Source organism: Eubalaena glacialis, chromosome 3, assembly GCF_028564815.1.
Source record: "Eubalaena glacialis isolate mEubGla1 chromosome 3, mEubGla1.1.hap2.+ XY, whole genome shotgun sequence".
NCBI lineage: Eukaryota > Metazoa > Chordata > Mammalia > Artiodactyla > Balaenidae > Eubalaena > Eubalaena glacialis.
Window position 1 is genome coordinate 168,955,518 of NC_083718.1, and position 12,237 is coordinate 168,967,754.

Here is a 12,237-nt window from a genome sequence, read left to right on the forward strand (position 1 = left end):
TCACATGGCTGCCACCAAGTGTTGGCCAGGGCTACAGTCATGCCAACGCTCACCTGGAGGAGGAACTACCTCCAAGCTCACTTATGTGGCTATTAGAAGTCCTCAAGTCCTTGCTAGTGGACAGAAACATCAGTTCCTGGACACCTAAACCTCTCCATAGGGCAGCTTGCAACATGGCAGATGTCTTCCCTAAGAGCACGTGAGCAAGAAAGAGAGGGTGCCAAAGACAGAAGTTACGGTCTTTTTGTAATCTAATCTCAGAAATGGTAACCCGTCACTTCTAACATATTCTATTCATTAGAATGGAATCAATAAGCCCAGTCCATACTCAAGGAGAGAGAATCGTATCAGTATGTGAACACTATGGTTTGGGATCACTGGGGACATCTTAGAGCCTGCCTACCACAACCTCATCACTGCCTCCTAGTGAGCCACCTAAAGTGCAAAGCTGATCTCTTCTCTCCCTTTCTCAGAAACTTCTGTTAACTTGCTGATACTAGGACAAAACCCTTCATAATATTCCTCAATCACTATTTCATTCTCATCTTCCACCCTGTACTCCAGTTCCTAAGAAAGAGCTCTGAATTATCGCACTTCTATCCCTTTACACACCACTTCCCTGGTTTGGAATGCTTCCCTCAGACTTTTCTACCTGGCCAACTCCTACTCACCCATCAAGGTTTCTGCTTCCATCCATTGCTTCTGCCAAGTCCATCCTAACTTCTAGCAGGCAGTTATGTCTATCCCTAATCAGACTTCCCTTGGCACCCTGTGCTTGCCACTAACACACCACTTAGCACACCAAATTATGATTATCTCCACTTGGATCTCAAAGTCGACATGTTCAGAAGTTCGTTTCTGCTGATTTTTATATCAATGAAATTTAGCAGGAGATGGATCTTGCAGCCTCACCATCTTCAATGGAGATGTATAGAACAAGTTATAGAACCTCACCATCTTAATTGGCATTATTAAATGCCCAGAGAGCAGTCATTTGGTAATAGTGTCCTACTAAATAAATACATGTGCTGCTCTAAAGGCAATTCTGGTCCCCACAGGCTTCCATAGGAAGAGGGCTGGGTGAGTATGACTGAGAGGTTCTTCCAGAGTAGGCAGAGATGCTTCCCAACCTGCCTCCACTAGTTACTATCTATTCTAGACAAGTTACGTCATATCTAAGCCTCAGTTTCCTAATTTATAAATGGAAATAACCTAAGTGGTTCCTATGGTGACCACAGACCAGCTGCTATTCTGAGCACTTTAAATATGTTAATTTATTTAATCCTTAGAATTAGGATATGCGGTAGGTGTATTATTCCATTTTACAGATGCAGAAACTGTGGCACAGAAAACACAGGTAATAACTGGCAGAGCCAGGATTCCAACACAGGCACTGAGGAGTCGGAGTCTGTGTCATAAAATCCACTTCACAGGTTAGTGCGGATTAAACGAAAAAGTGCGAGTCAAGGGCGAGGGCAGGGCATGGCACACAGTGAGTACTCTTTATTATTTTAAAACGTAAAACACCTTAGCCTGCAAGTCAGGAATTCTTTCAAAGCCCATGATTTTCTGCGTGAATTCATCGGGTGTCTCCTGTAGGGAATGAAATGGATGAGTGGGGAGGACACTGGGGACGAGCCTCCCAAGATCGATACAGCTCTCTGGTCCCGTTACTCAAGGATGCTCCTACTTTGTAAGGGGAAGCGGAAGTAGCTGGTGGGCAGAAGCCCAGTTCCGGTGTTACTGCGGGCCTTTCTAGCCGAGCAGGGGCCCGGTCTCCCCCTTGCCTGCCTCCTGCGTGCCAACAGGACCCCTTGCTCGTGGGGGCCCGCCCTCGGCGAAGGTTCGATTTTCCCCTGGTGGAGGCTGCGGGCGGCGTCTGTCCGTCCTTCAGCCAACGGACTCGGCTGTCTCTTCTCGCTGTTTGGTAAATTCCTCCTCCGCTCAAGCAGAGGGCGCCAGAAGACGGGCCTCGAAGCCTGGGAGGCTCTCTGACACGGAAGTGACGTCACGCCGCCGGAAATCCGCGTCCGCCGGGACTCGGGGGTGTGACGGGTACTTGAAGCGACTGAAAGCCGAGCGTGTAAGGTTACGCTAGGAGGTGATTAAGGGCATCGTTTCCACTCCGGTTAGGCTCGGAGGCTCAGATGAGAAAAGTGAGCTCCTGGAGACAGGGGCTTGTTCATATTCACCCAGCGAGAACCTCTCCCGAGACCAGCGCGCTTCGCACACGACTCCTTTTAGCGGAGGAACGGCCTTGGGGTGGTTTGCTCCGCCTGAGGAGTCCCTGAGGCAAGTGTCACAGGAATACCCGCATTGCACAGATGGGGAAAACGACCCCAGAGAGAGACAGGGACTTGCAGGGTAGAGTTGCCGGATTTAGCAGCTAAAATGCAGGACGCCCAGTTAAAGTTGAAGTTCAGGGGAACAACAGTGTTTTAGTATAAGGATACCCCTAATAGTTATGGGTCATACGTTTACTGAAAAAGTAGCCGTCGTTTTCTGAATTCAGATTTAACTGGGCGTCCCATATTTTGTATGGCAATCCTACCTCACGGTCACCCAGCTGAGTGGAAGAGCTTTTGAGACATCCTGTATGCCTCCCCACCTAAGGCTCACTAGTATGTGGACCCGCGCTCCTCCTGGGTGCAACCCTGGAAGCCTGCAGCGACCCCAGCCCGTTCCAGTTAGTGGCCTGCCCTTCGCAGGATCTAGGCTGCTGTTCAGGAGCTGAGGAGAAGGGGCCAGATACCCCTGCCTCGAGGTTCAGGGGTAACCCCCCCCCCACCGCCATCCTCCAAGACTAGTTTATTCAAAAGACACTAAGCACTTACTCTGTGCTAAGCACAAACCCAGGCTCCAGATGACATTGGCAAGTAGGAGAAATATTCCCTCTCTTTGTGGAATTAACAGATTTGCGGGGAGACGAGTAGAAAGATTACAATACATTGCGATCAACAGTTCTTTAATATTGGTAAATGCAGCACGCTGTGGAAGCACAGAGGTGCAATATCCAGGCAGAGAGTAAGAGAACAGGGAGATACCCCAGCTGAGACTTGAAAGATTCATTCAACTTATTTGTTGAATATTTGTTTGTGGGCAGTGCTTTAGGCACTAGGAACACAGCAGTAAACAAACACATCTCTGCCCTTAAGAGCCTAATTCTAAGTAAAATGCATGTCAGATGATGAGCTGTGAGGTGCAGGAGTAACAGGTGAGGCTACGGAGGGGATCATGGGATACTGGGGTGGGAGTATCACAGTTTTAAAGAGTGTGGTCAGGAAGGCCTCACTGAGAAGGTAACATGTGAGCAAAGATCTGAAGGTGTGAGGGAGAAAGATCATGGAGCTATTTGGGGTTATAAGGAAATGTGCCTGGTGTGTTAGAGGAACACAAAGAGAGGAATGATGTACTGCCTCCAGTATGATAGCTTTCTCAGGGATTTTCAGTGACAACTTTGACAATGTGTTTCTTGCCTTAAATACTGCCTTTAGAATCTAACTTCTGTAAAATGTGACTCCACATAATTAGCTGGGGGGCCACTTTAAATAGGGTGTACAGAAAAGGCCTTTCTGAGAAGGTGACATTTAACGTGAGCCCTTTAAGATAGGGATGAGTCAGCCCTGGAGAAGCTGGAAGAAGAGCTATTTAGGCAGAAGGAACAGCAAGGGCAAAGGTCTGGAAGATAGCTAGTGGGAAGCAACCGCATAGCACAGGGAGATCAGCTCGGTGCTTTGTGACCACCTAGAGGGGTGGGATAGGGAGGGTGGGAGGGAGGGAGATGCAAGAGGGACGAGATATGGGAACATATGTATATGTATAACTGATTGACTTTGTTATAAAGTATAAACTAACACACCATTGTAAAGCAATTATACTCCAATAAAGATGTTAAAAAAAAAAGAACTCAGTAGACGTGAGGAACTGAAAAGGGGCCAGTAGGCCGGTGCATGGTGAGAAGAGTGGCAGGAGATGAGGTTGGAAAGTGGGCGGAGATCTCAGGCAATTTAACTTTCATTGGCATCACAGTGGGAATCCACCGGAGGGTTTTCAGCAGAGGATTGACAAGATCGGATTCATGTTTCATAAAGATCCCTCTGACTGTTAGGAGCTTATATCAGATAATTTTGTAGGTTAAGTTTACACGGGCTTAGCTACTCATCCCCTTGGTGCCAGGAAGAGGGTTTAAAATGGAGCAAAGGGTTGACTGGGAACTCACATCCTGTTGCCTTCCGTATGGTCCCTTTACAGCTGGAATGAGTGGCGGGGGGTGGGGGTGGGGGACACCCAGAGAGCCACCATCTCCTTCCTGAGCAGGGGTGGACAGAGATGACAATTTGTGTCCCTTGGACCCCCATCAGGCTCCCTGGCTGGACCCGCCTTAAACAGGCTGGGGGGTGAAGGAAGTGCATGCTACCACCAGCGCACTAGGTCTTCCTTGGCCGCTTTTGAATACACTTTCAATTATCCTCTCAAAGGCCCTGTCATGCTTCTGTTCCAGAAGCATATAGGGCTCCCTGCTGCCTGCAGAATTAAGTTCAGGCTCCTTGCTCTGTTGTTCAGATTTGTAGGACTGAGCCCTTAACCTGTGGGATCTGATTCTATCTCTTAGGTAGGTAGTGTCAGAATTGAGTGGAGTTGTAGGACGCCCGGCTGGTGTCTGAGAATTGCTTGGTGGTGTGGGAAAAAAAACACACATTGTACTAGGCTGACCCAGTGAGAAGCTCAAGTGAATATATAAAAACAATCGCAATGAAATGTCTAGACCAGGCAAGTCCACAGAGATGGAAAATAGATTCGTGGGTGCCGGGGCTGGGGGAGGGGAGAATGGGGAGTGACTGCTAGTGGATATGGGGTTTCTTTTTGAGGTAATGAACATTTTCTAGAATTAGGTAGTGGTGATGGTTGCACAAACTCTGTGAATATACTAAAAACCACCGAATTCTACACTTTGAAAGGGTGAATTTTAAGGCATGTGAATTATATATCAATTTTTTTTTAATTGCAGAAGAAGAATCTTTAGGGTCACCAGTAGCAGCTGGGGGAACTCTAAAATCTGAACTCCTTTGCTAAGCGGCTCACACACCCCAGTTGCATAGCTTGAGACCCTAGCAATGTGAAGTCCTGAAGAGAACTGCCAGTGTCTGAGGAGACATGAGCATCAGAGCCGTTGGCACTGGATGTGGCAGTAGTCTGTGGCCAACCATGTTCTAACAATTACTGCCTGAATAAGCAAAACCAACCAGCACATATTTGCATTACTCTGATTGCCTTGCTGACCTGCAAGGAGAGGAAGGGTACGGGGTCTCCTCAGAACCTCCCAGGGACCCACCTCTTTGCTCTTTATCTTTGGTATGAATTTCCAAAAGCGGTGTCAAATATTCAGTTTTCCCCACTTTGGGCCAGGACTTAAGCTGGCTGTTGGGTTCACACAGAAGCCCCTCACCAGCCATGAGCTGCAGCCCCGGTGCCGCACGGAGACAACCGTGACCCCGACCCCAGCCCCTGACAGCTCCCCCTTCCTCATGAAGCCAGGCATGGAAGCTTGTGAAGACGAGAGAGATGAGTCAGGAAGCTGGGTGGCAGTGGGAGGTGCCCACACTGCAGCGGGTCAGGACCGAAGCAGAGGGCATGGGGTTATCATAGTAGGGTGGGGAAGTCTCGGCCCTGGCCTCAGGCAGGCTGCTTCGTGGATTGAACCGCCGGGTTCCACTGGCGTATTAAACAACCTAAATATTTATTCGCTTCATATTTACAAAGGTGGGAAGGAGACCAAGGGAGACCCCAAGAACACCCCCATACCTGGCTGACCAGGCCCCTGGCGCTGCAGAGGAGGCAGACACAGCTGGAAGGGACAGGATTTATGTTGCATACTTGAACTACAGGGAGCGTAAGACTGGTCCTATTTACAGGGCAGAAACACTGCAGGGGGAGCGCGGGGCCGGCAGAGCGAGCGCCGGAGTCCTGGCCAGAGGGTGCTCCTGATTGCCACCTTCCCCTCCGCTCCCAGAGGCATCTCTGCGGCCCCACTGGGGTTCTCCGGGGGGGGGGGCGGTGGGGGGACGGGCCCCGCTCACATGATGCTCGCCGGGGTGAAGACAGGGCCCATGCACAAGGTGTCTGTGATCTCCCAGCCACAGGACAGAGGCTTGCACGTGCCCTCGGCGTCCTCGTCCTGTTCTGCAGGCAGCAGCTGCCCTCGCAGGGCTTCCCTGCAAGTGAGAGGGGGTCCCTGGAGGCAGCCAGCACGGGGCCCGCAGGCCAGGAACTCCTGATGGCCACTGCACTGGAAGACCTGGCGCCACTGGGGCCGCAGAACCCAGGGGCAGGGTCGGGGGAAGGCCTGCTGCCCCTTCTTCCTCCGCTGCTCCCTTCTCCCCATAGTCTACCCCCACAAGGGAGAGGAACCCACATTCACTGATATGCCCACTATTGTGCCAGGCACTTTACTTACAGTATCTAGTATCCTCCCAAAACCCTGTAAGGGTGACATTATCGTCCCCATTTTACTCTGAGGAAATTGAGACTCAGAAGTTACCTGCCCAAGGTCACATCTTCTACCCTAGAAGGTGGTAGAACTAAGACTCAACCCAGCGCTCACTTCAGTGCCCACATTCTTCATATCCCAAGCTTACTACTTTAAAAAAATCATCTGCCTCCCCTCAAAAACTCTACAAGCTGTTTCTCCTACATCCCCACGCTAATAAACGGCTCCTGCTCTTGCCACAGGTTGTCTTCTTCCCACACCCAGTAGATCCCTGCTGAGCCTAGTTCCTGAGCATCCTCAAAGGTACCTGCTGCTCTCCGTTCCCGCTGAGACCACCATCTCTAGCCGGGAAAGTGCAGTCTCCCTGATCGGCTCTTGCCCCCTCTGGACAATTCTGACCCAGGTTCATCTTCCCAAAACGCAAACCCCTGCTCTTGAGTCGCCAGCAGTTTCCCTCCACTCTCAGGCCGCACATTCTGGCCCCTGCCAGCCTCTCCCATCACACACAACAGGGCTGCCTGGTTGCCGGCCACAGCAGCCATCTTTTGGGCTCACGTCTCATCCTAGGCCTGTGCACATCCGGCCTCTGCCTGCATCATCAACCGTTCGCTGAGTCCCACAGCCCAGTGTACTCCTTTATAGCAACAAGGGTTCAATGCCTGCTTCCCTGACATTCCTCCAGCTATAGCAGGGCAGGGGATACGTCTGAGTTACTCACTGCCTCGTGGCCCCAACAGCAGGCTGGCACGTGGTAAACACTTGGTGAGGAGGGGTGGATGCCGGGTAGGAGGACAGGGAAAGAGCACTGGCTTCAGTGTCAAGAGGCCTGGGCGTAGGGGCAGCATGACAGCCTGTCCTTTACTTCTGCCAAGGTCTGCTTCCCCACAAAACCCTCCCTCTTCCATCTACATCTTCCCTTCCCTCCCTTCATGCTTCCAGCCTATTCCAGTCCCCCACCTGCAGGAAGGCCTCCCTCTTTGCCGATATGTGCAATTCAGCAGCAAATCAGTAGTCAGTATCTTTGCAGAGTCCAGTCAGGCCGTTCCCTTCCAGGTGGGAGGTCCTCTGGGCCAAGCACCCTCTGTCTGAGCCTCTGTCTCCTTATCTTTCAAAATGGGTTTTGAAAGATAAGTTTCTTAGAACCCCTCACTGGCTCCCTACTGCCTTCAAGATCAAGTCCAACCTGGGCCTCCAAGGTCCTTCTTGATCCATTCTTCCCCACAGGCCACTCCAGCCAGCCAGAGCAGCTAAAAATTCTTTGGATGAACTAGACTCTGAAGCCCCTACCCCTCCTGGCCCAGACCACCCTCCTGTCAGCTTGCCTGGCCCTCCTTACCCATCAGGCCTCCTGAGAAGCAGCCCTGACCACCCTCCCCAGGCCGCTGGCCCTCCCTCCCTAGTGACCTTGGCACTCTCTATGCCAGGGTCTCTGTATGCAGGTCCGTGCCTTGGCCCACCACGTTCTCAGATGCTCTTTTACCCCCCAGGACCCAGCACAGAGCCAGACTCTAAAGTAGGACGTTTTGATGAGGCCCCTTTAATATGGGGAATTTTTTGACATGGCCATTTCAATACATCAAAATTTTGTGTTCCTAAGTAATGAGTGCATCTGACTCCCTGCAACCTCATCCAACTGTGTTTGCTGGTGATGGTGCCAGGATGGGATAAGGAAGTCTGTGTGATTATTGCTTTTTTACTTTTGTTTTTAGGCCTTGTCAAAACACCCCTGATGTCAAAATGGTGGCATCAGCCTATCCTGTGCCCCTGCAGGGAGTAGAAACAACAGGTTTGTTGACTGGATAAATGACATGCAACTTTGATTCTGAGCCCCGTCAGGCCTGGCATTTGGTAGCACTGTTCCGGCGGGGGTGGGGGGTGCAGAGAAAAGGCTCAGGAACCCAGCATGTCCTTGGGGACGCAGGCTGTACTCACTCCTGAGGGCCCAGCATAAAAGCCCCTCCCAGCTGCCCCAGCCCCGAAAGAGGGGGCCTCTTCATCACCGACCAGCTGTGCGACCTCAAGCAAGTGACCTCTGTTTGTGTGGGTAAAAGGAAATCGTCAAAAGGTGCCTAATGTAGGGCCTGATAGAAAGTTTCAACAAATGTGAATTTCTTTCCATCTGGCCTCACTGGATCCCACTGCTGGCCTGGCGTGGGCAAGCTCAGTGAGCAGGCGAGTCTTTGTCTTTCCCGGGTCACAAAGCAGCCACCCAAGTGATCAGCTCTATCTACATCTGCCCTTGTCTTCCCTTAATCCACCCAGTAGTTAGAGTGGTCTTTCAGGCTTCGAACCAGTCCCTGCTTGCTGCTACTCAAAGCTCTCAACTTGCCTTCAAGGCCCTTCCCAGATCCAGCCCTGCTCCTTCTCCAGCCCCGACCAACCTCGTGTAGTTTCCTGAAGTTATGCTCGCTCCCTGTTCCTTCTGCCTGGAACCCCCTTCCCGCCCCTCCTGCCACCTAACTCCCACTCGTCCACCAGGCTTTGGCTTTATCCTTCCTTCCTCAGGGAGGTAGATCTGGGCCTTGGGATGGGGGTGGGGCTCTAAGCCTCCAGAGCCTGCCCCCTTCCCTCCAGCACTGCATTATCAGGAGTGTCTGTCTGCTTCTGTGTCTCTCACGGGACTCTGAGCTCCTCAAGGGAAGCTCAGTCTCATTCACGGCCACAGCCAAGCACAGGCCTCACTTGGAATCAGCAGCCAAGAGCTACTTGTCACATTGGGTTACACAGGAGCAGGGACCCAAACCTGGGATACCCCTCATTGCTTCTGCCCAGGCTGCTCCCTTCTCCCCCCACTCCATTTCCCAGCAGGGCCCCCTTACCAGGCCACCCGGGACATGGCATAGGTGATGCGGCAGGTCTGGGCGCCCCCGAGGAGGGAGCCCATGCCCACGGTGTAGGCGCCCATGTTCTCAAAGACCAGCCAGTCCCCTACATGTAGTTGCGGCAGCCACAGGCCCTCAGCTATGCAGTCACAGCCATCGACCACTGGGCCCCATAGGCTGCTGCTGTACAGGGGCTGCTCCATGGATGGTTTCTGCAGGAGAGAGGGATGACAACGGTCAGCTTTCCTGGGCATACGTGCATAGCCTGAGCACCCCCTCCCTCCGAAGCCTGCATGGCTCCCAGAGCCAATAGAATAAAGACTTGATGGGCCTCCGAGCCTGCAGTTAAGGCCCTCCCACTTCTCTGCATTCATTGCTTCCTACACTCTGAAGCCACAGTGCCTGGTCTTATATCCAGGCTCCAATACTTGCTAGCTGTGTGACCTTGGGCAAGATACTTTATCCCTTTGTGCCTCAGTTTGCTCATTTGTAAAATGGGAATAATAACAGTACCTACCTCACAGGGCTACTGAAAGGATAAATGAGTATAGGTAGAGCATGTAGAACAGTGTCTGGCACATGGCAAGGGCCCAGTAAGTTAGCACTATCTTTATTATTGTTGGTGTTGCTGTCAGCTCCCAGCTTCGGCCTTCACTGGTGTGTCTTCCACTTTCCAGACCCTGGGGTGGATCCCCCCCTCTGCAGCCCTTCCCCCTCCCTCAAATCAGAGATTGTCCTCTGGGCCCAGCCCTGGGGCTCCTTCTTCTATGCAGGCCTCCACGATCCCCTCCTTCCATGCCAGGCCTGGTAACAGGAGCCAAAAGCACACCAGTGAGTTAGACCCTCCCTCCCTCCCTCCCTTGGGCTCTCAGTCTGGTGAGGAAGACGGGCCTCCCACAGACAGTCACAGGGTGACCTGCCAGAGGTCACAGAGGACCTCACAGGGTAGATAGAATTACTCCTATTTCAGGGAAACTAAGGTTCTGAGAGGTTAAGTGACTTACCCAAAGGCACAACTAACAATGACATAAAATTTTTATTTTTTTTTACGTGACTTCCAAATCCAGGAAAGAAATCTGTAACGTAGGCCATTTGCGGACAACCAAGATATCAGTGCAGTTTGTCACAGTGTAGGGATCCTGCCAGGCAGGCCCTAGAGGAGGAGTCATGACTGAAAGATGGACAGGAGCGAATCCTGGCTGAATCGTGCCCTTGAAAGCCCCTCGTTCCAGTTAGTCCAGCTGCTCTGGGCTCCCCAGGTAAACCCTGCTTCCCTTCCCCCACCCCCAGCCATCCCCATGCTATTCCCTGAGGCTCCAAACCTACCAACTCCTAATTTTCCTTTAGATCTCAGCTTCCTCGTGGAAGCTTTCCTAAGGCTCCCCAAGCTTTGTCATCATACCATGTACTATGATTTATGATTAGATATTTATAAAATGTATCACCCAGGCCTGTCTTCCCTGTCAGACTATAAATTCCATGAGTCCAGAGATCACGACAGTCTTGTTTACCCCCATCTCCTCCAAGCCTAGCAGTCTGGCATACAGTAGGTGCTTTTGTCTATAATATTTCTTAAGTGAATGAATGAATAAATGAATAGGGAATACATGAGTGATGAGAAAGAGGAAGAGCCAAAAAGAAAGAAAAAGAAGGTACAAATGGAAGCCATCAAAGAGCCTAGAAGGAGGCAGTGGAGGAAACCAATGGAGGATGAAGGAAAGGTGTTTCAGTACCTCAGCCAGGAGCAGAAATGCGTCAGACTGAGAAGAGTCATGGGTGCCATAAGCAGAAATAATACTCATATTGACAAAAAGTTAATGCATAAGCCATTGTCTCATTAACAAAGAAAAACATGCACGTTTTTAAAATCAAACATGAGAAATATCCTATACTCATTAATTCATTCAATAGGTACTTATTAAGCACCTACTATATGCCAGGCTCTGATCTAGGAGCTGCGGATGCATCAGTGAACACACACACACAAAAAGTTCCTGTGCTCATGAAGCTCACATTCTAGGAAAGCGAGACAAACCAATACATCCTTGTTCATATAACTTAACAAGCTTGTTCACAAGCTTCTTGTTAATGAGTAAAATTCATCTTAGTTGCTCTGAATTATTTCCCTTAGCTCCAGTTGTTAAAAAACAATAAGCTAGGGACTTCCCTGGTGGCGCAGTGGTTAAGAATCCACCCGCCAATGCAGGGGACACGGGTTCGAGCCCTGGTCCAGGAAGATCCCACATGCCGCAGAGCAACTAAGCCTGTGTGCCACAACTACTGAGCCTGCGCTCTAGAGCCCGCGAGCCACAACTACTGAGCCCGCATGCCACAACTACTGAAGCCCGCGCACCTAGAGCCTGTGCTCCACAACAAGAGAAGCCACCACAACGAGAAGCCCACGCACCACAACGAAGAGTAGCCACCGCTCGCCCACGTGCAGCAATGAAGACCAAACGCAGCCAAATAAATAAATAATTTTAAAAAAATTAAAACAAAAAACCAAAAAAAACAATAAGCTAACTTTTAAAGAATTGTGAGAGGAAATGCTATATAATTGTATCCATGAGGATCCTTAAGAAAATAGGTTCCAAAGATTCTTCCACAATAAAATAAAAAGAAAAGGAACCCTTGAGCTATAATCAGAGTTCTCTCACTTCTTAGTAGTGGTATAAATTAAAAATGGGTGGAAAAGAAAGATTTTAAAACTTCACAGGAAATAATGCAATTATCATTTAAAACCTTTTAAAAAAAAGGAAACAAAAAAGGAATATGCAAAATAAATGTTCCAAAAGCATGTGGGGACAGGCTTGTAAGTCTCAGCTCTGTTTATGAATCAGAAAACTGAATGGAAATGGACAGGCACCTGTAAAAATATAAGATGCCCAGTCTGCTACTAGGGTCCCCTCTGAGAGAGAGGGCAGGGGG

The 12,237-nt window shown here is 50.4% G+C and overlaps 1 protein-coding gene across 2 annotated transcripts in view; it reads right to left on the bottom strand.

Moving 5' to 3' along the window:
* Positions 1 to 5,739: 5,739 nt before the first annotated feature.
* The window catches only part of AZIN2 (antizyme inhibitor 2), a 34,716-nt gene continuing 28,218 nt past the window's right edge, over positions 5,740 to 12,237 (bottom strand). For both annotated transcript variants that reach the window (XM_061186843.1, XM_061186844.1), the window contains 2 exons: positions 9,307 to 9,521; positions 5,740 to 6,212 (listed from right to left, as the gene is read on the bottom strand). In XM_061186843.1, coding sequence (XP_061042826.1) covers positions 6,074 to 6,212; positions 9,307 to 9,521 — 354 coding nt within the window. In that variant the 3' untranslated portion in view covers positions 5,740 to 6,073. The remainder of the gene's footprint in view (positions 6,213 to 9,306; positions 9,522 to 12,237) is intronic.